The 24,891-nt window shown below is 40.8% G+C and overlaps 1 protein-coding gene across 7 annotated transcripts in view; it reads right to left on the bottom strand.

Moving 5' to 3' along the window:
• The window catches only part of tp63 (tumor protein p63), a 54,036-nt gene that overhangs the window by 6,167 nt on the left and 22,978 nt on the right, over nt 1-24,891 (bottom strand). For 4 of the 7 annotated variants that reach the window (XM_044043716.1, XM_044043717.1, XM_044043720.1 and 1 more), the window contains 9 exons: nt 22,793-22,927; nt 22,574-22,703; nt 9,957-10,214; nt 2,351-2,537; nt 2,153-2,268; nt 1,291-1,400; nt 1,061-1,197; nt 705-787; nt 276-400 (listed from right to left, as the gene is read on the bottom strand). In XM_044043716.1, the coding sequence (XP_043899651.1) occupies nt 276-400; nt 705-787; nt 1,061-1,197; nt 1,291-1,400; nt 2,153-2,268; nt 2,351-2,537; nt 9,957-10,214; nt 22,574-22,703; nt 22,793-22,872 (1,226 nt within the window). In that variant the 5' untranslated portion in view covers nt 22,873-22,927. Of the gene's footprint in view, nt 1-275; nt 401-704; nt 788-1,060; nt 1,198-1,290; nt 1,401-2,152; nt 2,269-2,350; nt 2,538-9,956; nt 10,215-14,563; nt 14,752-22,573; nt 22,704-22,792; nt 22,928-24,891 lie in introns of those variants that run through there. The other 3 variants (XM_044043715.1, XM_044043718.1, XM_044043719.1) reach the window with 3 other exon arrangements.

Genomic DNA, 24,891 nt, shown 5'->3' with positions numbered 1-24,891 from the left:
CAGCACTAAATAGAATATGATTTTCAGTAGAATCCACTTTCACAGCAGCGCGAAAGCCATTGAAGGATATTTGAATCGCTGCACTTCATTCAAAAAGAAAAGTACTTCATCTAAGACAAGGAATTTAGTAAGAATAAGAGAGTGAGGAGCCAAGACAAGGCGCAGAGGGCGAGTCCGCTTGAACTCAGTGGTGAACCTTACAAGTAATGTAGCTGCGTTTGTCATAGTGAGTCTGAGAACCAGAGATTGATAGTTTGTGAAGAATCTTTACTCACTGTTTCTGAAGTAGATTCTGCTGCTGCTGTCGGTATGATTCTATGGTGTGTTGTGGAAGAAACTGCATGAGTTCCAGAGACTCTTTGATTTTTACCAAAATCTCATAAATTTCACGGCCTTTGATCTGTAAAGAAAAAAAGGAAGAAGTTTGGTCAGCGGCTCGGACTCACGCAGAAAGCACTGAGTGTGTAAACCTCGGCCAAGGAGTGGTTAATACAGTAACATAAACCAATAACAGTATATTAATGCATATGAAATGAAAATACATACTTATAGAAATGTCTAAAACTCACCTATCTTACAACAATTACTGAAAAAGCCAAAAAATCATTTCATCTTTGGGCCATAACCTTCATAGACTGCAATCGATGCTTTAATCAAAAACCTAAACTCCTTGGCGGAGGTAAAAATGTCAAAACAACACTCACAGGCAAACAAAAAACCTCCTCATCTGTGGATCTTCTCTTCTTGATAGTGGACATCTGTATGCCGTGGGAAACCTGGCGGAAGGCTGAAAAAAGGGGAGAGAAAACAAGTGAGTACAATGTCCCTGTGCTGAAAGGTTAGGCTGAGCCAAAACAGCAGGAAAACAAGCAGGAAAGAGTTTGGCAGCATTCACTAAACACTGAGTGTTAGTGAGTGCAGCAGCAGCAGTAGCAGCAGCATCAGCAGCAGCAGCATCAGCATCAGCAGCAGCAGCAGCAGCAGGGGCTCCTCGACACTGACAGCGTGTCAGGTAAGACCAAAAGCACCACAGCCCGTCACCAGCCCCAGCACTACTTACGGCGTTTCGTACCATCACTGCTCTTTGTAGAGTCTGTTACGTTCTGCTTGCGGATGCTGTCCTCGTCCGCCTTGCGGTCTCTGCCTGGGCAGGCACAGATCCTGGCCTCGAAGCAGCGGCGGCCTAATACCTGACCACTGAGAACAGACAGAACACAGGGTGAATGACTGACAGCTACTGGGGGGGTGAGGATGATATTGTGAGGACGGTGTGTCAGCAGTGTGTCTTACTCTCTGGTTTCCAGGGTGACAATGATGAGAATTGGGCGTCTGTTCATTCCCCCCACGCAGCTCGAGTTGCACATGAAATTGTACAAAATGGTGGTGAATTCAGTTCCAACCTGTGGAGATGAAGTAATGAAGGTGAGTGACAAAAAAAAAATCTCTATACATAAAAGTGTTTATAACAAGATTCTTATACGTTACTGCTGAAATATGCATATATATATATTTATCTTTTTAGTACTTTCTTTTATTACATCTGTTATAATTAGTATAGGACTTATGATTTTAGGCTCCATAATCAAACTTGTCATTGAATCTGGGACCCTAGTGACACTGTTATCTGTTATAATCAACTAATGCAGCATGTCTTTTTTATAACTGATGAACTTATTGTGAAACGATGGGCTTGTTTGTTTTATTTTTGTTGTTCTGCTGTGCCAGGAACACAAAGAATTCTGTTTTAAAGTCTTTTAGTCCTTCCCATTATGACGCTAGTTTTCAATAATGCCAAAATAAACCATACATACAAGCAAATTACATCTTATTTTCCAATAGGCCAATCACAAGGTCAATATCAGCTTATACTGATGTACAACCAATAAGTTGGTGAATCCCTGCTTCTCATGTGCTCATACTGTAATCTGACCTACAGACTTTATTTAAAATAAGAGAAGAGACAAATACGAGCAGGAAAATAAAACTGTCTGCTTCCTTCTGAGCACAACATAAAGACACCGATAGTTTTCATAGTTATGAGGACAGCAGTTGCTGCTTGTCAGGACTGAGTGATTGGACATGCGAGGCCGTGTTCACAGAGCCTGTCAGAGTCAGACTGAGGTGTGGAAGTGTCGATGACGGGGCAGCTCACCTGTGGAGGTTCATAAGGAACAAAAACACTCTGTCTTCCAGTGATGGTGTCCTCCACGTACTGGGCATGGCTGTTTCCCTCCACACGGATCAGATGGCTGGGAGGAGCGATTTGACCTGGAAGCAACACCGTCCTTAAATTTAGAAACAACAACTAACAACAAATGAGAATAGATTTTTTACAATAATAAGAACTGACCATCGTTGAACTCGCGGCTGAGCTCGTGGTTCGGGCACCGTTTCACCACTTCGGTCACATGTTCCGCTTTCTTATAAACAGGCATCGCCCTGACAACAGCACCCTGGGGAGGCGTGGTCAGAACTTTGATCTGAATTGGACACGTCTTGGCAATTTGGCAGTATAACTTCTTCAGATCTGTCGAGTACTGTAAGGTAGAAGGGGGGAAAGACAAAAATGAACAAAACATTTTTTTTGGCCCATAGTTTAAATGCAATCATTGATTGGGTAACACCTGCTGCCAGGACTGTGCACCTCTGGCTTTCCCTGAAGCAACAGGGGTTATAGACAAGACTGTGATTATGACCTACTTAAATAAACACACAAACACACACACACACTCTTTGGTTGTAAGAGCCTGTGGGACTTCCGAGGAGTGTCATAACATGGACCCCTCCAGGAACAATTAAACTGGGCCTGGCTTTCATCTTTGTACCACTGAAGCATCTGATGGCCGCTCATCACACACAGACAAACTTCAAAAGTCAGTATACACTTTTTATTACCTTCATTTATTTACTGTATTTTTCAATCTATTATTTTCAGTCTCCTCTTTTATTCTAGCAGTGTTGACTTGTCGCTGATTGTTGAGATTTATGACAGCGTTTACTCACTACCTCATTTCTGTTTCTTCTTCTACATTTGTTATGCTTTTTAACTTATGCGGTCATAGGGATGGGCGATGAATGGTGGTGGGGAAAGGGTGTTTTGTTATCCTGTCAAGCTCTTTGAGTAACACTAGTTTGTATGAAAAGTGTTATATAAATAAGGCTGATTCTAAAAAAGACTGGTGGGCAAAGGTGGAGCGCAGCTTTCCTTACAGATATTGATTTATGACATAAGGTATGTCAAGGTTCAGTTCAAAATTCAGTGTGAAACAGATCTGCAATGTGATGGAGCATAAACACACAATATTAAAACATCATTTGTTTGAAATTCTATTGCATGGATGAGAATTTGAGGATATTTTTTCCACCTTATTAAATTAAAACACACACATACTGGTGAACACAGTATGCAAGCCAGGAGTCATGAATAACGGATGTGCCTTGATCCAGGGTACAGTTAGTCTTGATAACCAGCAAGCCATCAGAAAGACTGAATTGTTACTAATAGGCATAACCCAACTGTGTAAACAAACCATTCAAATCACTGCTGTGTATGCACAGCCTCAAATCCTCTGTGTGCATAAGACAGAGGGTGTAGGTGGAGGGTGGGAGTAGTTTTCCCTGTCAGGTTCATTTCTGAGTGAAGAAAAGTGAACATTGTAAAGAAGAAAAGGAAGAAAAACGCTTGGGGTTGCGTTTGAGAACAATGTTCCACCTCGATTAATTTTGGCTCCAAAGGAAGGCAGCTCATCCCCGTACCTGTCGGTGCTGACTTTAAATATTACACAAGCTTGGCACGGACATTTTCCGCTCTGCTCCCCAGGCACAAACCTTTCCTTTCATCAGGACAAACCCAAAACAGCTCCATCTCATCTCACTCTCTGACATCCACCACCTCACAAACTACACACTGATGTAGTTCATAGACTGGATCCAGTAATGCAGGTAGATTAATAAGTCTCTGTGACCTTATTGTGCAACTCACGTGCACATAATATGTGCTATATCAAGTCAAACTTAAAGTTTTCCTATAGTTAACATGGAAAACTGGCAGTGATGACTGTAGTGATTCTCCCTTAAATGTCAAAGCAGGCTAAAACTAAGATAAATGTTTGCAGTGGTCCCCTCGCTCCTAACCTGATACTCCCCGTACGCCTCTGTCAATCAGCTAAATGAGGTGGAGAAGCCAAGCATAGAAAGAGAGACAAGAGTGGGGGCAAAGGAGAAAGAGAAAGAAAGGGAGTGCTGTGTTAAGGGTCAGTGCGTAGACTTTTGAATAATTACAGGTTGTTGGTTTTGTGTAGCTGAAGGCGAAAACAGCGCAACTCAAAACACCAAGATCTAATCAGAGACGTTGGGAGGCAGAAAACCAAAGTTGTGTAGATCATATCCCACTGTCTCAAACTCACACAGACACACAATCACATACACACACACACACACTGGAGGACCATCCCAGCCCTGGAGCTACAAACTTTGAGCACACAACTATGTGCTGCTGGTGTTGTGTTTGCTCAGCAGTGAGAGCGGGAGCTGCTGCCGCTGCCGACTGCTGAAAGCAGAGCGCGGCTAAAGCTAACACCACTGAGGGTGGAGGACGCCCCAGTTGACTGATGGGATTCAGTGGCTCACACAGGGTGCGGTGTTCAGGTGTTAACATGTAATTATGAGTCTTTCATTGGTCACAATGTGAATTACACAGCCAGGGGAACGCAGGGTGTACAATGCTGAGCTGCTTAATCACAATCGTTTGAAAGAAAACTTTTTCGAGTGTTTGCAGGAGCCACACGTGACGCATTGTTTGTCTGGCAGAAAAACATAATGAATGAGCGGCTGCGGCTGTATTTACAAACACGGCCTGCTGCTGCTGCTGCTGCTGCTGCTGCTGCTGCTGCTGCTGCACAGCCCACATGAACATATGTTAGCTCTTCAACTGGTGTCGTGATTAAAAAAATAATACACCATGTTCATGTAATAAATCTCAGTATGCACAACATACAATTTATCCTCATACATGCATGTGTGCAATTACTTTCTAACACACACACACACAGACACACACACAAACACACACTTCCCGAGAAGCACAGGTTGAGGCAGGCCCACAGCTGTGGCGTTCTTTTCTCCCTGACAGGCGCTGCGGGCGCATGCAGAAGTCAAGTCCTGACAAACATCAGGCCTTAAACAAGCACTGAGTGGCGCCTCTGGTCTTGTCTTCTTCATACCTGACATGTCATGTCATGCCTAGAGCTTCTCCCAAACCTGTTTAATTCAGAGATAATGCAAAGGAGTTTTTTTTTTATCTTCTCCTTTTCTCTCTGAAACAGAAACAAAACTGACTTCTCAGCAGAAAATCACATTGTAAGTTAAAACTTTTAAACAATGATAACTTTAAAATCATAATGATGATGAAGTTGCTTTGCCTCATCTCAATCTCAGTGACACCTGTCCCAAGGCAAACCTGTACACTGACATGTAGCATCGCGTTTCTGTAGCCTGTGTCAAATATGCGTCTGTCCCTCTTGGGATAAACCAATCAAATGCTTGTCTTTTCCACTGTTCAACTTGACTACAACAGAGTTCACTTAATTTGAAGCAGAAAATAAAAAGCAACAAAATCTAGGCTTTATCCTCCTAGGGAATTAAAGCATAATTCAGTTATATGAAGAAAAGGGTTGAATCTGGAAATACAGTGATGTGTGTGAATTTGCACTAATAAAGTTTTTTTTTGTTTTTAGTATTCACAGTATATGACAACAGCAGCATTCCTGTTGGATTATCTAGTTGCTGTACGAAAATTGGGCTTTTCCACATCAATTATGGAGAAATCCCGTCGCCCTTATCATAAAAACCTTTTGACTCTTCCTTTGTCAAAATTTCCCTTCCACCTTTTCCCATCTGAAGCTCACAGGACTTGTCTCCTTGTGATGGGCGAGTCATGACAAGCTTCTTGACACAAACAAGTCTCGGCCCCATCTTGTGAGGCGTGGGACGGGCCCGCAGATGTTCCAGGGGCAAGCTGTGTCTTGCTGCCTTTCGCTGGAACACTCTTCTCTTTGAGCATTCAAGGGTTCTCCTCCTCCTCCTCCTCCTCCTCCTCCGGCGCAATGTGAGATGCAACCATCAAGCTTAACTCTCTCAAAAAGACAGAGCCCACTCCAAGAGCATAGGGTTCAGGAAAGAGGCACACCATATTTACACAAGTATTATCTACAGGCCCTCAATCCATTACTGTAATCCCCGAGCTCTACAGCGCCCCACTGATAGCCCAAACCGTGACATTCCTCTCCTTTGACGACAATATGCAGTGGCAGTCTGTACACACAACCAATCTTTCGCTGCACAATTGCCAACAATGGCTGCCTCATTTGCAACACTCAATTAATTTAGTACAAGGCTGAAGAAAAGAAGGCGAAACATCTCTAACTCGTGTGATCATATGACACAGCTGAATGTTTTTGTCCACCAAAATGATAAAGTGGGGAGCACCATGGAGACTGCCAACAAGGAAACCGTAGGAGCTGTTCTGGGAAATGTTGACGTGTTGTACCTTTGTGTGCGCGCGTGTATATGTGTGTGTGTGTGTGTGTCACAGTCATCCCAGACAGGAAGAGGTTAAGGTGTGGGTTAGGGATTAGGTGTGTCTCCACGAGAACAGTCATCAAAAAGCTCAGTACACAGTCCATTAAGTCCTGTGGAAGATCCCACAGGCCTTCAAAAGCAGATCTATGCACAGAGCAAAGCCGTGCTGGTGACATCTTCAGTGGCTCTCTGCCATCAGTCCGTCAGTCCAGCAGTCGAGCTACAGGCTTGAGATTATGAGAGCTTTGTGAGAGATCTCCTGAGATCATGTGAGGGAGCCTCCTTCAAGAAGGGAACCAACGCTGTAATCACTATCTTTAGAGTAGCTGCTGTAGAAAATGACTCTCTCTTTTAAAGAGAATGATCAGCAAAACAAAACAGAGTTGAGGCAAAACTCTGACAAATCTCTGCAATGGGATTAAGTGGTGGGATTTTTATGACATGTAAAGTCTCACTGGTTGGTGATGCACCAATGTTTAACCTGGTAATTAAATGTGAAAACAACCCTGAGATAGTACCAAACAAAGGAATTATAGAGGCCAGTGTTAATTTCATAATCATGCTTGGGCTGGCTCATTAAATGTGGAAGCAGGTCAAGAAATTAAGACATTACTTATTATATTTAAGAGATTTTTCTTTACATGAATTAATGTAAAGCAATGCAGTGCAGCCTTTGCTGGAAGTGCTGTCACTGTGGCAAACATGCCACAAATAAACAGAATTTTAAGACTTTTTAACTGACATTAGTTCAGCATTACTCTTGAACTTGCTGGTCCTTATTCTGACAGTTTAAGTATCTGCCTGTCATTACGTTACATGCTTTTCACAGTGTTGAGGCCCGCTAACCAGACTTACATAATGCAGGAATAAAAGTTCAGGTTAGTGACCCATCAAAATGAGTTAAAGCTGTTTTGTTCCATCTTATCAAAGGCTTCAGTGATTATGATGATGATTTCTTCCTGCAGGTAATACCAAATTTTACACATAAAAGAAATCAATCCATCCACTTACTTTGTGTTAAACACACAAAAAGTTCCTTCATTTCTATCAGTTGTTGCAAATTCACTTCTTTTCCACCCAAGTCAGAACAATTAAACCTGTCTTACATCATGTGTTATGACTGTGGGACACAGAGTCTGTTGCATTAAGTGTCTATGACATGGGATGTGTCCTAAACCAGTGTGTCTCAGGTTTTGGGGCGTGCCGCTCACTAACCACACTCCTTACCTCCTCACAGTTGCACATCAGACAAACACTTTTGTTTTTTGGACGGTGAAAATGAGAGGGATGAGTGAGGCAGTCTGGGAATTGGGTAAATGTCACAATCCCACACTCAAGGGAGGAATAAGGTGAGATCGCCCAACACTCCCTGTGTTCAGCCTGTTTACTTGGAAGACGCTCTTAAGTCTGGTGCATTGAGCTCAGCAGGTTTTTCAACAGTTTCAACAGCAGGTGTGGACTGATATTTTTCAATCTTACACTAATGATAGGACTTTTTTAATTACCATTTCCACTGGAAATATCTTATCCAATAATCGACATTTCCAAAGATGCCACACAATTTTAACAGCCTGGTTTTATCAAAACTTAAGAAATTATATTAAAAACAAAATAATGTTATGTTTGCTCGGGAGCATCAAACACACCAAACTTGTAAGTCTGTTAGAGTGAGTGAACAGAGTGGTGCAGATTAGACACATAAACAACCCAGCAAGTGGGGCTCTGATGCAACAGCTGTCCGTCAGCCCTGTTATACATAATGACAGAGCAGGAGGAGCTGGTTGTGTTGGTTTATGGAGCATCACATGCTAATGTTTGGCTGCACAGGGCATCACCACACCTGGACCAACTGTTAAGTCTGTTTACCTCTGTCATCAAGAAAACATCAGTGAACTTTAGCCAAATAGTGCTTAAACTGGAGTAACAACAAAGTGCTTGGTCACTGGGAGCTAAGGTATAAAAATAGTTTTGCAAATCCATTTAAATCATCTCTAACAGTGCTAGAGATTACAGGTAGTCACATGAGCTTTTTTCTGTGTTTTCTCAATTGAATTAGATGAAATTGTTGCCGCCCTTTGCATGCAAACCAAGCTGTGATTCATTTATCATTTATCTGTCTTTGAAATGAACAGATTACCTGTTAACATAAAAACAGGTGTTACCAAAATCAGAAATGTTATATTATGCACAAATTTGTTCTTGTCATGTCACGGTGGCGTGTCATCTTTAAGTGTCCCCATGTAATGTTTGGGAAACACTGGTCCATAACATTTAAAAGCTTAACTTACACGCCTCTCATTGTGCCACTCTAAATGTGACATCACTCTCGTAAAATTTTTATTTTTCTTAGAAAATTATGTGTAACAGTCTGAGCCTCCCAGAGAAACGTGTGTGTTTTAATAATGATTTGAAGCCGTACATCTTCGGTGGGATTTTTTTTCCCTTGCCAGATGTGGTTGTGCAACTCAGGTCTGATGTGCACCAAAATGAGCCTGGAGCACAGATCATTAGATAAGGAGTTCATGAGTAAAGTGTCTCTTCTTATCATATAGTCTCAAAAATCACTGCATGTGATGACGTGTTGCAATAACTGATGTCCCATTAATATGTCTCAGTGGTTCTAAATTTATTAAGTGAGGCACATAAAAATCCAGAAGTGGAATTTTTCAGTCAATATATAATATTTGGTATTATCACACAGTCTGAACCAATTAAAGAAACAAGTACACTAGCAGTACATTCTTTTAAATGTCACTTTATTGTGATTGACAACTTACCTGATCCATAGAGGCTAAACAGTGTGCTCATCAGCAGAGATGTTCTTTTTAGCTAATCTGCCCTTTTTTACTTGGAGTTAGATGGAAGAACATTCAAAAAAAACTGAGAAGGCTACAAGCACCTATCCATAATCTATATTGTTAATGCTTTAAGAGCTATGGGGAGAGCTGGAGTCATTCCCAGCTGACAATGGGACAATTGGACCTGGGGGACCTGGGGCACCTGGGGCAGGTCACTGGCCCATCCCAGGAACCAACATAAAAAGACAACCATTCACACTCACGTTCACTCCTTCTGTGAATTTAGACCAATTAACCTAACCTTCATCTGCATGTGTGGATTTGAAATGCACACTATCTTGCTGTGAGGCACCAGTGCTATTCTCCCTTTATCCTTCTGCCCAGCCTAAATAGTCATAATTTTCACATTTAGTTTTGGTTCACATTGACCAATATATGTAAGACATGTTAAAAAAGGAATAAAGCCACATCAACTACCCCCTCATGTTTCCAGTCTTGTCCATTGTGAAACTTTAAGATATTTTGACTATGAGCAGGATTGTCACCAACTTTCAGCAGAATGTACAGGAAGGGTCTTACCGTCCAGGTGGCAGACTTTGCCGTACTCGACTGCTGGAAGGACACATCGAAGGTGTGTGGCCCAGCATAGTCTGTGTTGGATGGGATGGCGGGTGAAGGAGAAAGGGCGTCGAAGGTAGAGCTGGGCTGGGCGTAAGGTGATGGGGCGGTCACGTTGTTCTGTGCATGGTCGTTGTTGTAGGGGCTGGTGGAGGTTGAGCCTCCGTTCTGTATGTTCTGATCCATGCTGTTCAGGAGCCCCAGGTTTGTATACTGCGACTGGAGACATAATGGAGGGGTGGGAGAAAGTGAAGAAACATTGAATTTTCAAGGTTTTCAGACAGAACATGAACGTTTAAAATACAACATGGAATGATGTGAAACCAAGTTATTTAAGAATTAACAAGGTTTACTGTGTGAACTACTTTGCTCTACCGGGTGTTAAAATTGTTTAGTCTGTCAAAACAAGTTTTTGGTGAATCACTTGAAAACACAGTTCCAGAAAGAATAAGGAAGAAATAGTCACAGACATTTTTATTTTGGCTGATGAAGGCTCAAAAGTTTGAGAACATCTTTATAAAAGAAAACAAAAAAGATTTATGGCAAATCTCAGAAACCTAAACCATCTTCTCTGGTGTAAATCCACCTCCATCCACAAACATCATGCTAATTCTCCATAACTGACCTCAGATATGTCTTAGTTGTGGAAACACAAATTCATTTATGGTTCAATCCCTGGCCAAGCCTTGCTTGTTTTTGATTGTCCTGCAACAAAACTGTAGCACCTCGCCTTGTGATCCCCCTTCTCCACAGTTGAAACTATTCAGACAGGAGGAATGGCATTAAAATATCTGCCTTTAAACAGGACGGAGAATGGGCCTGGACTCTAGCCAGTCCCTTCCTGCTTGCTCTGCTCGCCATTCACCCCATTCCGTTCCATTTATAAATGGCACATTCCTGGATGAGGTGCTATGGCTCAGCAGGACCTCTTGTTTATTTCAAGCGCGGCTAACCACAGCTGCCCGGCTCACGCCCACCACACCACCAGGTGTTAGCACTGCACCAGATGACCAACAAAAAGCCGCAAGTTAGACTATATAACTATTAATCAAGGTAGGGACTTGTGAGGCAATGTTGTACTTTATTACATGCACATCCACACGTGTGCACATTCACACTCAACATCAGACAGACACACCTGAGAGAGGTCACTCGAGTCAACCGCAGCATACTTGTGCAACAGCGCCAGAGGGAAGTGAGCTGTTGGGATGAGGGTCCCTGTATGCGTGTGTGTGTGTGTGTGTGAGGTGCAAGGCTGCTTAACCCCAAACACCACCACCACCACCACCACCCACCCCCTGCAAACAATGATACCAGAGCTTATAAGAGCTTGTCTGGAGAACAATTACACTGGGCATGCAGGTGTTAGGAGACAAGTGTTTTGTGAAAGGAACACACATACAAACACACACACATACTGAGACAGAAAGAAAACTCCTCTGAGATGGAAACCCTCCAACTTTTAGCGGCGAGTGGTTTCCCCCAACACACGCTTCCTTACAATGGGCTAATTACACAAGTGTTATTATAAAGGGTTAAAGTCAGTGGACTAAAGACGGGCCCAGTGCATCTGATCTAAGACCAGAAAAAATGTGTATAGTCTAAACTGGTGAGACCGACAATGACAGAAACCTATCAATTACACACATTTTTTTTTTGCGCAACAAGAAGGAAACTGCATGGGAATGAACTCAGTGACACAATTTCCTGTTCAGACCGTATTTTTTTTCCAAGTACATAGGTAAGCAGTGCTCATGATACCAGGGTGATTCTTTACAGCTATGGCGCCATTCAGAGAAGACACAGCCTCCTTCTCTGGCTGATGCTGGCAGCTGCAAAGGTTAATGTGACAGGCACCAATTATCAATGTCAAATAATTATTCTAAAGAAAAGGTTGATGCTGGCCTGAGACCAAAAATAGATAAAAGCATGGACATGAAGCTGACTACCTGACACAGAATACTTCACATTAAATACAGGGCCCTGGATAATGTGTCTCACCCTCTAAATAAATATAAAGATCAAAGATGAGGAATGGGGGGATAAAGCCATAATTGACCAGATAGTTCAAGTCTCACAGACACTAATCACAATGTAATGTTTAATTGAGTGGAAGTCGGATATAAGGCTTTTAAAGGTGATGGTGATGGGGAGTTTAAGGCCTTCTCCTCTGTTTCTTTAATCAGATCTTATTCCACTGTAATACAGCAAACCATTTAATAACCACTTTAGCTCCTCTTAAAAATTCCTTCTGTTTATAGCTGACGGTGTGTTAAGGCCTTCAGCAGAGGCGTGATAAATCAGCCACCTTGACATTGTCAGCAGCCTTTAATAAAGTTTTTAAAGGCTGTGCTGTGTGTTTGAGCCCTTCAAGGTTAAGTCTCTGTCTAAGAAAATCTGAAAACCGATAGGCATATCATCCGTAAAGGACAAGGAGCCTGTAGACCTACAGGGTGATGGTATCTGAGTCATCCAGATCACGTTAGAGATAATATACATGCAGTAGTTTAAAAAGTCAATGGTAATGCCAACACGGCAGGCATTTGGTATGACAAACTAACACATTTAATTTATTCCGTGTCCTTTGTTCAGCATTATGCCAATAACCAAATTGGCATACAGTATGTCATCTCTGGCAAACCCTGTGAGGTCCAGTTATGATTATGTTTGCCACGCAGCAGAGATCCTGTGTCTTTGTGAAAACTGCAAATGATCAGCTGCATAAAATGGGACTTTGCCTCACAGTAGAAAATGAAAAACTATTTTAAAATCGATATCTAAGCAGAAAATACAACAGTGTCTAGTTGCTACTGCTGTAGTGGCCAGAGAGCGCTGATAAAACCTAAACAACCATCAGATGACAGGAACCAGAGCAGACCAGGCCTGAGGGGCAAATAGCTCCCATTCCTCTCTATTTCTCTGGTGACCTGGGACAGCATATGAGAGCATCCACAGGACTGTGATGAGTGACCACAGGGGAGGGAGGCATTAAAGGCTCACCATGGTTGGGGGTTGGGGTGGGGCTGGGTGGGGGTCTATCAACTCCTTTTACCTGCTGGGGTGGGCAGAGAAGGTGATTGTATCTACATCAACACACCATTAAAGCAATTACGACCCTGGACTAAACAGAAGCGCCTGGTCCGCCACATTCTAATGGCTGCAGCGGCTCCCTTGAGACTGGGGACGGAATGGGGAGGAGAGGAGAACCTGATACCTCACACACTGGGGGGACTGAGCCGGACACCACTTAAAGACCCCCTGCTCAACGACTTAAAAGACAGTGACCCGACACACCTGCAATCTGCAACCTGCAATCTGAGAATCTGTCACCGCTCACTTGTTCGGCGTCAGGTTTAGGTTAAGGATTTGTTCGAAAACAGATAAAGCTCAAGTCACTGAAAACAACAACTGAAGACAAAAGGAGAATTAGACCTGACAATAACAATTTACAACATAAGTGTAGCATTTTTTCAAGCAGATCTGATTCACCAACAAACAAAGTTATTTTCTTCTTCAAACAATCTATTAAATGGGCAAATTTTCTGCTCAAACTTGTAACATTAAATGTACATACAATGTTCTGGAAGTTTTTCAAAAGAGTTTAAAATATCTCTGCTTTTCACATTTAATTCAATTTATAACACTCTTTGTTGTAGTTGTAAACAAAGATCCATAAATCACGACGCTTGCACTTTCATGTAGAAAAATGGGAATGGGACGTTGTTTTTTTTTTTCTGAAACTTTTTTTAAAAAAAATAAAAGCCTAATTAATTCATTAAGTATAGGCAATTTTATTTTGTTCGGTTTGTAAAAAAGGAGAAAAACATTTCATATAAATGTCAGCTTCACAAATAAAAAATGAAAACCACTGACCCCGTGAATATCCTGCTCTCGACAGTGTAAACTCGACTAAGCGCAATAGAGTATAAAGATATTTTTTAATCATTAAAAATGTAAAAAATTAAAGTTTCCATTCTATGCATTTGTCAAAGCTTTTACACGAAAGAAGTTGAGATGTTTATCTCCCCATAAAATCAAATCCTCCTGTAAGATAACATGTTTAAGATCAGATTTTTCAACCAAACATTTGATTAACAACAACCGCACTACAATTAAAAAAAGTAAATAACGTGAATTGAAGAATTCAATGTCCAGTCACATATTTTACAAGAAGGGCACATTCAAAAATCTTCCAGGTGTTTACATTCCCTAGCTCTATGGCCTAACACACACACACACACACACACACAATGCCAAACCATCCTTCCTTGTCAAATTCTACCTAACCCTTAATCGGATTAAAACTTGTGTTTTCACTTTATCAATAAACTCTATATTTTCTATTACTTATTTGACTCTAAATTGTTCAGTTCCATCAAGAACTTTTTTCTGTCAGTTCACACATTTACATATGAAGCCCAGATGTTGGATCATTTCAACATAAATGTTTAAGTCCTACAGCTACTGGTTTGTGACATGTCAGTCAGCTCATTGGGTTCTAAGAAACCAACTTAAGGAATGGGAGCGATGGCGGATGCCCTCGAAATCAGCTAGTGCGCTGGTCTTACCTCGCTGTAGGATGACGGGGTTCCTGTCTCCAGGTACAACATGTTGGCGCTGAGATTGAGCAGAGCTGCTGCTGTTTGCTCCACTGGCTCCAGGATTCCACAAATCTCTTTTCCTCACCCAAAGCGAGTGATGTGGACTACAGATGCAAAGTGGACAAGCAGAGGCTTCTATAGGATTCTATGGGAATGTCATATATACCTGGAAGAGAGGGGAGGGGTCTAAGGAGCGACCTGTCCAATACCTGAGTCCACACCCATCTCCTGAAGAAGACTCCCTTGAAGCTGTGTAGAGCTCCTCTAAGGTAATAACTGAGGTGCTTTGCTTTATCAACTTAGCAGCAGTTCAGTAACATCGAATAATTAGTATCTCCATGACATTTGCAGGTTTTTTAATCCCAAATTTTCCTTACAAATACTAAAATATTAGAATCCAAAGTACATGAAAAAAAAACACATCTAAGAATATTTTTTATTTAATGACACTGCTTTAAGATGTCCTTTAAAATGTATTGAATCAATCCAGATGTTATCAAGATATTTTTCAAATGTGCACAAATCCTATCAATATGTGCTTGTTTATGAGAAAAATTAAGAAAGTATGACAGAATCATAGAATAATAGAAGTAGAGCAAGCACCTAGGGTGAGGCTGTCTGTTTCTCACAGTGTCGAAACACTCAACTCAACTCCAGATCACAAATTCTATTTCAATCTGTTCTAATATTTTGAGTTATGCTGATCCTTGTTAGGGGTAAAAATCCTGAGACTGTTGACCCCCAGAGTGAGAAGTGCAGTGTTGGTGGGAGAATATCACCTACACTTGCAGTAGCTAGTTAGCATCTGAATGGCTTCCCTCTGCTGCCAGTAGGCACACTAAATGCAGAGCCCACCTTTTCAGAAAAAACAATGTGACTCCTGTAGATTGCTTGTATCTATTAGAGATGACTGATGTAGATCTGTTTTGGAAACATGCATTGTGTCTCACAGACAGTATTGACCAGCTGGCTCAGATTTAAAAATCCTAATAAAAGACAATTAAAACATGTTTAAATTCATTACTGGTTTTACACCCTAGCTGAGAAATTGTTGAATTGTTTGTTTCAAAATGTACTGCTTCACCTCAAATGCCAATTTACTACATAAAAAAAGCCTGTACATTAATAATTTGAAAAGTGAAAGTAGATCTGTATCCTTCAACCATTTGCAGATGTAACTGGGGTGGATACTGCTAAGATGCACAAGTAAATGAGAAGGGAGGTCAGTGGTCAGCAGAGCGCAAGTAATGCATATAACTGCAGAGCTACAGAGCTTAAAGTTTTGCCCTGTGGTCAGAATGATTTGAAAGCTGTCTGAAATCTAACGCAGAACCATGAAGTGAAGGCAGTGTCTCAAATCAGCAGCCACACCCGGTGCAGGCCCCCAGGGGCGCAGGTCAGCCTGTCACAAAAGGCAAATCAACACTTTAAAGAGGCCTTTGGCCTCCCAGTGCTTCACTGAGGGCCCAGCCAAACCTTCTGAGGGTGATAATTAGTTTAGCTAAACAAACTTCTAATTATGTTAAAACAACACTGGAATCTGAAAAGCAGTTAGAGTACTCAGTGCCAGGGTGAGGCTGCACTGAATTATAGCACAGTAGCTGTGATTAAGCAGGGTGTCACTTTATTTGGTCCAACTCATAACTAATACCGTAGAACCAGTTAAAAAGCTGCAGATTATGGACAACTGTATTTACATGTACATTATATACTGAGTGGTGTTTCTGCTGTTTAGCCTGATGGAGAATAAGTGAACCTGAGGAAAATGTTATAAATCGAGTAAGAAGTAGAAGTTTATTTTCCCATAGACTTCCATTGAAATGAAGATATTTTTGGAACCAGTAGACACCCCGAGTCACCTTCCTACCTCCTCAAATTCACTTTTCAGTTGATGGTTTTGATGTAATGTTGCTCGTTTTTACACTAAAATGAGTCCATTAGCACCAGCAGCCATTTTAACAAGGTTTGCTATGAAATGCACTGGTGTTGCTGATCAACCTGACAATGGTTCTGCTCAGTTTCAGGTAAGACAGCACAGTATGACAGTGAACCAGCATGCACAATGAAACTGAGGAAGCTAAATGGAATTCAGCCACCATTCATGTGATTATTTACACCTGTGACCTGTCAAAATGGATGCTGTTCAAAGGGAACATTAGCTTGTTTTTAAACACAGGTAAACCTGCTGAAAACGGCAAGTGACTCCTTTCCAACTTAGTTTTTTTTCCTCAGGAGAGACATTTTAATGTCAAAACTGCCAAAATGAAGAAGTCATTTGTGTGTTCACCCAGATATCCTGTTTCCATCAACGCTTTTTCAACTGTAGAGTCAACTGAGTTGGGGTGTGAACTTTGAATGTACCATTCCAATTGCAGACAATGGTTACTGAACAGTGAAAAGGGGGCTCCACATGTCTGCATAATGCAAAACAATTCAACTTCATCAACAAACAAAGCCTCCAAAATGTTCACATTTCTTGAAGCATCTTTTCTTTAACAAACTGACCATTAAAACCATTATAGAGACAGGCAGTGTGCAGCAATTAGCTCCAGTGTCAAGGGTCACAAATTGAATTCTAATGGTTAAATATTGTCCCTAACCCTAATAATCTAAGAGAGCAGGAACATCTCTTTTAACTGCATCACCTCAAATTCAACAGTGGTGAGAAACTAAGATTACGCAGCGGCTAAAGAAGTGCAGATCCAGGGGCTCAGACAAAAGAGGCTTTACTGAAGTTTTCCTCTTTTAAGAGTCTGTGCCTTAAGTCAGCTAGATTAGTTTAGTATCATGTGTCAGGCTATGGAGGCTTGGAGGGCAAAGACACCTGTCCTGAAAACAGAGTGAGCTCCCATCCACACTGACAGACACAGGCAGCGAATGCAGAGAGACACAGAGCATCACTTGGGTGGCAAATCCTAAAACCCCCACTGCAGTCAACTGCCCCTAAATCCTGAAACACCTTTCTTTAAAAGCAACAAACTGGAGCAGCTTTTGTTAAATCTACTTTACCCAGTTGCCAGTTTGAATTCAGACCTGCCAGAATAATTTAGAAATACATGGGATGTACAAGAGGAATGAGACAACAGCAACTACGCCACTATTACTGTCTTAAAACTGCTAGTCAGAGCAAATAATGCATATTTTAAATTCACCAAATTATCACAGGTGCAAAAATATTTTACCACTGCATTTCTATTTTAGCCTGCAATAAAATTCCAATATATTTTCATTTCATTTGTGTCAGACAACATGTGAAACTGGAGTCGCATACAAACAGCAGAAAATATTCATTCTGGGCCACACAATTGTGAGAAATTATGATATACAATGTCAAAGAAGACTGTAGTGATTATCGAACTGAAAATTGTGCAGAATAACACTGTAGTTAGTTGACGATATTTATCAGTGACTGTCAGCCAAGTGAAAGCTGATTTCTGTGATGGATGTTCTGCAACACAGAATGATAATAGTAAGACCATATATACCCATAACCACAGAAGAATCAGGGCGGATGTTGAATTACTATACAAGGTTAACTGGTTAAACTCAAAATCAGACAATCCTGCAAGATGTATAATTTATAAAATTCCTTCAGACTGCGGGGAAGCGACAAGATATTAATATATCGTGGGTGTTTAGGTTGATAACCAATAACCGACCGTTGGTGAGGACGAGCACAGAAGTCACCAGGCAGACATAAAGTTACAGCATCATTATCAAAATATATATCAACTTACTATGATCCACTACAAAAAATATTAACACTACAAAGTCACACAGATGGAGACTAGGACTCATCTCAAAAGCCAATGCTCAAATTAGTCAAAAAAATATACAGTATATAAAGAAAAGAGAAGACATAAAAATCACCACGAAGAAGGTGTCTTGTCTCCGTTGTTTTCAATCTATTTTTTCACAGTCATGCAACAGTGAATTTCAAAGTAGACTGCTGACTTTGTACCAATGCCTCACTGCACTCGCAAATTTTATATCAGAGAAAGGCATCTCTTCCTGATTCACCATGGATTTTCTGAGTGCAATGGCAATGTGAAGACTTGAGGATAAAGCCAACAGTTGCTCTGCCATTAGTTCTTTGTAACGAGTCAAAAAGGTCCAAAACATAAACAAAATTAAATATTCAAAAATAAATAAACAAAGATGGACCCATCATAGAGTGTGATCATTTATAGACAAATATCACAAATTAAAAAAGATCTATATAGACAAAAGTAATTCAAAAGATTGTTACTAAAGGTTTTATTCATGTGTTCTCCCTCAAAGGGCGTGACCTACGTGTTTTTCAGTTGCGCCCAACCTGAAACAATACTGGGGTGTAAAAGTAAAGTTAAGCCTTTTCCAGGAAGACATAAGAGATAATAGAAAATACATGTATAAGGGTGATGTGGGTCCTTGCTTCCATGCTTTCACACTTAAATTAGTTTACACTGACTCACCGATTCAACAGTTATTTACATGGACCATGTCAAGTGCTAATTCCTTAAAAAAAACAGTTCTTCAGGGGCTGGAGGCAAACTGGTGGAGCATTTACAAATATAAGAGTGTTATGGTTGGCTGTTTAATGCTGCAGGATTAAACAAAGCAAGTGAACTTGAAGAATAATCCAGGTTAAGGTTTAAAATGTGCTTTAGTGAAATGTCTGTAGTGCTGTTGTTCGGGGGTAAAACTATATCAACTGCGTATGTAGTTGGGTAAGGTGGGTGTAATGACTCAAAGCTGCTTTGAAACTGACAAGGAAGGAGACATTTGACTCTGTCATGTTAACGGGAAGGATTGCACCACATCAGGCAGATTCTGTGCAGGTGATAGCATCATCAACTAATGAAACAGAGGAGACCAGGAATGAATAGTTAATCATTGTTAAATCAAAAATGCTATTTGCAAATCGCAATGGTTGCAGATTACTTGTTCACCTTTTATTGCACTATTGTGTATTTCAATTAAATAAAATGTATTACATATTGTTACAAACAATTAATATAATAAACTTCTTGTTTGCAATGACAACATGTGTCTGAAAAAATTACAGTTAGATATTTTCTCCAAATCTTCAGTTCTAGTGGAGACAGAGACCAGTCAGCTGCTGATCAGACCCTAAACGACAGGTCAACAGCCATCGCACATTAGACAAAAGAGGAAGAAAAGAGGTGGCGGGGAAAAGAAAACCTACCAATCCAAACACAAACATGTAATTAGATCCCAGAGAAGTCATGCGTCGATTGAGCTACTCTGCTGTAAAGCTCTCTCCCCCTGTCTGTGAATCACAGCTGAGAGCTTTATCTGGGTGTAAAATCAGCTGTTTGAGGTAGGATATAACGTTTCTCCTGCCACTATAACTGCTACATTCCTTAATGTTATTCTACCCTCTGCCTGCACTGCCCCCTCCTCTGTTGCCACCCCTCACCTTTATAACCAGAAGACACGTACTGATAGATGAGCACTGGAACTTCAGCATGAGAGGCAGGTGCTGCGCTAAATGGTTGCCCTGCAGCTACAGAAAAAAAAAAATCTAGAAGAAAAAAGGAATTTCAGATTAAACATAAACCCTACACAATACAAATAAGTCCCTCAGGGTACTAAACAGTGAGCTGCATTCTAATGACTCATGAAAGAGGCACACCTCCACATGGGTGGGGGGTAGGTTTGGTAGGTTTGCCCACCACAAGCTTTTCATCAAAACAGACACTTGGTAATAAAGACTGGGGCTCGGTGATTGGCACACCGCCATAGTAGCAAGAGCTTAGCCCCCACACGGATGCTGCCTGAGTTGCTGGCGTGCCAATCAGCGCACCACGCCCCTCTTTGGTGCGAAGGAAAAGTGGGCGGTGGGGGTGGGGCCATTAATCACCAGTTCAAGAGAGCACAGGCCCCCTTGGGGGATGCACAGGGTAACATTACTCAGCTCCTTGAACAAAAATTTTATTTGCTATTTTTTTCCACCCTGGCTGGACAACAGCATTCCAGCACTGGGAGGGGAATATGCACAACACCTCTGAGCAGCAGAACTGACAAAAGATCTGCTCCTCACTACAGCTCAAACACAGAGAAGCTCGCACCGAGCACTGGTTTGCAAATATTTTTACAACAGTGCTTTCACATTTAAATGCAAACTTTTTGTCACAACAGGCGACAGCATGAGAAACATGAGTATAAATATCATATGTGTAAAAACTGATTTCTTTTTCTCCCGAGTGCAAGTTGAAGAAACCAGTTAATTATAGTTTTAGACGTCTTTACTGAAAGAACTCCAGAGGGCACAGAGTCTAAAAACCAGTTGTATTTGCTTGAGGTGCTGCTGCTGATCGCACAGGAGATGATTACAGGGCTATGGTGAAATGTAAAGCCACTAAAAAACTTTCATTTTATGGAAAGCATAACAGCCAATCGCCCACCGAAGACTTCAATACACGACAACATTACCCTTGTAATATTACAGCTGCCCAAACTGATAGAAACCTAACCTACAAGATTTTAACTAAGCAGAGATGACTGGAATAGTCTGTAATAACGAGGGTCTTGTTTAATAAACAAGACTGTGAATGTGACGTTCCACCAGAATGTTTTTATGTGTATTTTTGATTTGCGCATGATATGGAGTGGAAACGCACGAATAAGTACAATGGAAAAAGAAAAGAAAAATAAATAGTTGTTTTTGCTTAATTTACATCATCAAACTTTTGCCCCAACATTTAGCACCACCTACTGGCTTATCTCAACATTTACTGAACAGCAGTGAATGGAAATGCGCATAAATTTGCTTTTCTTAAATAGAGTTTTTGAGAATGAATTTAAAAAGTCAGAAACATTTTAATGGAAAACTAGTTAATCTCCTCCAAATTTCCAGGCTCCTCTATGGACGCATATTGTAACTGTATGGTCATTTCTGCAAATAAAAAACATGAATGTCATGGAATAATACAATGCTGCATTTTTAATAAAACAAAATAAATGTTGTACTATCAAGCATGTATATATCATGTGAGAAAAAAATGACAAATACTAACACAAATCTGAGTTATAACATTGAAAGAAATGATATGCATGTTTTTTTAATGAATGTTTGTGCAATGTAAAAATGTTATATCGGTGTTTTTATCTCCCACTGCTTCATAAAAAAAACAGTGGATGAACCATCAGGCACATATTTATCTAACTGCACATTCTCCCCTGAACAACCTCTGAGAGTAAAGCGTCTCTGAGGAGACACCCAGGTCCAGCACAGCTCAGGCTAAACAAGATAATATCATCACTTAACAGACAACATCTCAGACAACCACAGATAAACCGACCTCGTTCACAGACTGTTCAACTGCCCTGCGCCACATTACTCTCACTTTCCTTTTAAATATTAAACAGAAACTAGTTGACACGTTCTCTGTTGCGCAAGTTGTGGAATTCACCAGTGGAAGTTCCATCAGCTCAGAATGAAACTATTCAGACAGTGCATTTATTGATCAAGTACAATTGAGTGCACAAAACGACAAATTTAAAGATCACCTAAAATGTCAACCATCTGCAATATAATGCATTAAGACATTTAAAAGGGACATAATTGTATGCAGTGTAACAAATTATCACTTTAGGCTAACAACAGTGGTTACTGGTTGTAAAGCAACTAATTCAAACTTTCCTTTGCGAACCGAAAAGGTCCATCATGTAACATTTAAAAAGTTTATTGAATGTATGTATGTTTGTTTAAGTGTATAATTGTTTTAAAATAGCCAGAGCATGCACGTCAATTTTTGAAACCGAAGCTTAGTACACAAACAAATACAGGGAGAGGTGAGCAGCAATGTCCTCTGTGTTTTACAATCTGCAGTCTCCCCATTAAAAGTCACTTATTCTTATACACTGGTCAGACAGACAGTATAAATGATAGATTAATGGATGAGTGGTTGAGGTGGGAAGGTGGCAGTGATTAAAAATAAAAATAAAACAACATAAAACCTACATACTTACAGAGAGTATCTCATCTGGCTCATGCATGGTGATGCAGTCCATGCTGATCTGGATGGTGTTTCCTGCAGATCCATTAGTTGGACTATCTGTGAAGTTTAGCTCAATGGGCTGGACTGAATGAATGGCAGATCTGAAACACATTAGAGATCATAGACGGTGTGTTTTTAAATTTACAGCACATCAGGTTGTTTTGTATTTGTCTATGCAGTGTTCACTTACTGGTCCAGCATATCAAATAGTTGGTTGAACACATCTTGGCTGAGGAAGTCAGTTGTCTGTGCAGACTGATTCTGGGACATGGCGGTGAGAAAGGAGCCCTCTCTCCAGGACAAACGTGATGAAGCGTCCCTGAGTCTGCAAAGAGACACAGGCAACCATTTTAGTTCATTTTACATTCATTTCTACTGTTCATATTCCAAGTAAGGTTGACAAAACTACTTTAACCGTTAGTTTTAAAAGTTGCAAGTTCAGCAAACACACAACATAAATGTGGATGTGCAGCGCTGAGGTTGGGCCACCCACCCAGTGGAGGTAACAGGGAGGAGGAGGTGTCCTGCTGCTGGCAGCCATTCATGAGGAGCCATTGTGAAGAAGTCAGACTGCATAATACAGAATATTTGTACTACATATAATGGTGATTATGCACCATTCAGACAGAGGCACTTTGACCTGCTCCCCTGAAACATTACACCTGCTTCAGAGCTCAGCGTGCCATTGTTCTTGCTGAAGTGGCGCACGCTGCAGTCTGAGACAGACGGAATTCCCCCCACAGTCTATATGATAGCACTGCTACAACTTCTGGTATGTGTACAGCTGGACCAGCTTGGGGGGGTGAAAGGGTGGAGGAGACAGGCCAAGGAGGAGGGGAGGGGGCTTAATCTGAAGCTGGCACTATTTTAGGTTTTGGAATTCCCCAACACTGCCTGATGAATGATATTAATACCTGACTTACAAACACAGGCATATCTAATGAAGCCAATAATTTCACTTATGCAGGAGTTACACATGAGGGAGTGTTGAGTTCAGAGTGAACATGAGTTGAAGCTGCAGTCCCTCAGGGACAGAAGTGGGACATTGGATGTTGGAGATTTTGACTCACAAATCGTTAATTTAAGGCAGAATCAAAACGTTACCCGGCCGGTTTTGGAACTTTTGTAATCATAACATCATGTTTACACATTAAAATAAAGTATATATTAAGCAGCTAGTGGGAAAATCGAACATTACAGTTCACTTTGTGGTGGAAACTGGATTGATGCTATTCTACTGTATGTTAGATTTAGAGTCATTTTTGTCCAAAAGACTACAAATATAAAATTATATACATATGCATATACCATCAAGCAAAATAAATATTGAATAAAGTACAATAGTCAAAATAAATTGACTGAACAGGTGTTGGTATCAGCTATATTATTTGGAAACTGCAAACCAAATATGTGATGTTGTTGTAGAAAATTGTGAGATTAATGAAAATAGCAAAATCTACAATACTCTGACCTACCCCATATGATAAAGACAGAAGTTTAGGGCAAAGAGAAATTAAGATATATTGTTTTAATAAACTATAGCTTATTCAGTGCTAAGTAGCAGCTAACCAAGTCATTTCTGGACAATTCAAAAATAAATGTAAGTGGTTGTTGATTACCTCGTGATAGTTATAGCTAGTTCGCTAACTCGGTATTTTAGCCGCGCTAATGTATTGTGTTGCTAACGATGACGCTAGCTACGTGTACTTCTGATTCATGAACTTGGACCTTCAGATTCATATCTACCACAATGTGACACCTTTCCACCATAATAGCTGTGTCTCCCGGAGAATATTTAACGGTAAAATATTTCACATGAAACACATTAAACCAAACATATTACCTTCTTGTAGCTAATGAATTCCCTCCGATAATGCGCATGCGCACACGATGGCGGTTGCAATACAATTCACTTGTAGTTTCTTTTAAATACTGTGTCATAACAGTCAAATACGTCTGGTGAGGAAAACATGTTTGTTTGATTTCTTACATATTTAAGACATCATCCTGTATGAAATAATTCCGAATTGTTTCTCGTGAGAGTCCATCTACAGTATAAATATACATACACTCACCAGTCACTTTATTAGGTACACTGGCCACCAGTTAAAGTGACAGGAGTGGCACCTGGTGTGGTCTTCTGCTGCTGTAGCCCATCTACTTCGAGGGTTAATCCCGTTTAATCCATCCAGGTTAACTGAATCACTGCAGCCTTTCTATCATTTTGAACCAGTCTGACAACTCTCCTCTGACCTCTGGCATCAAACCAATTTTGCCGATGCAACTCAA

The sequence above is a fragment of the Solea senegalensis genome, linkage group LG14 (genome assembly GCF_019176455.1).
Source record: "Solea senegalensis isolate Sse05_10M linkage group LG14, IFAPA_SoseM_1, whole genome shotgun sequence".
NCBI lineage: Eukaryota > Metazoa > Chordata > Actinopteri > Pleuronectiformes > Soleidae > Solea > Solea senegalensis.
This window is presented reverse-complemented; position numbering and strand designations above follow the sequence as displayed.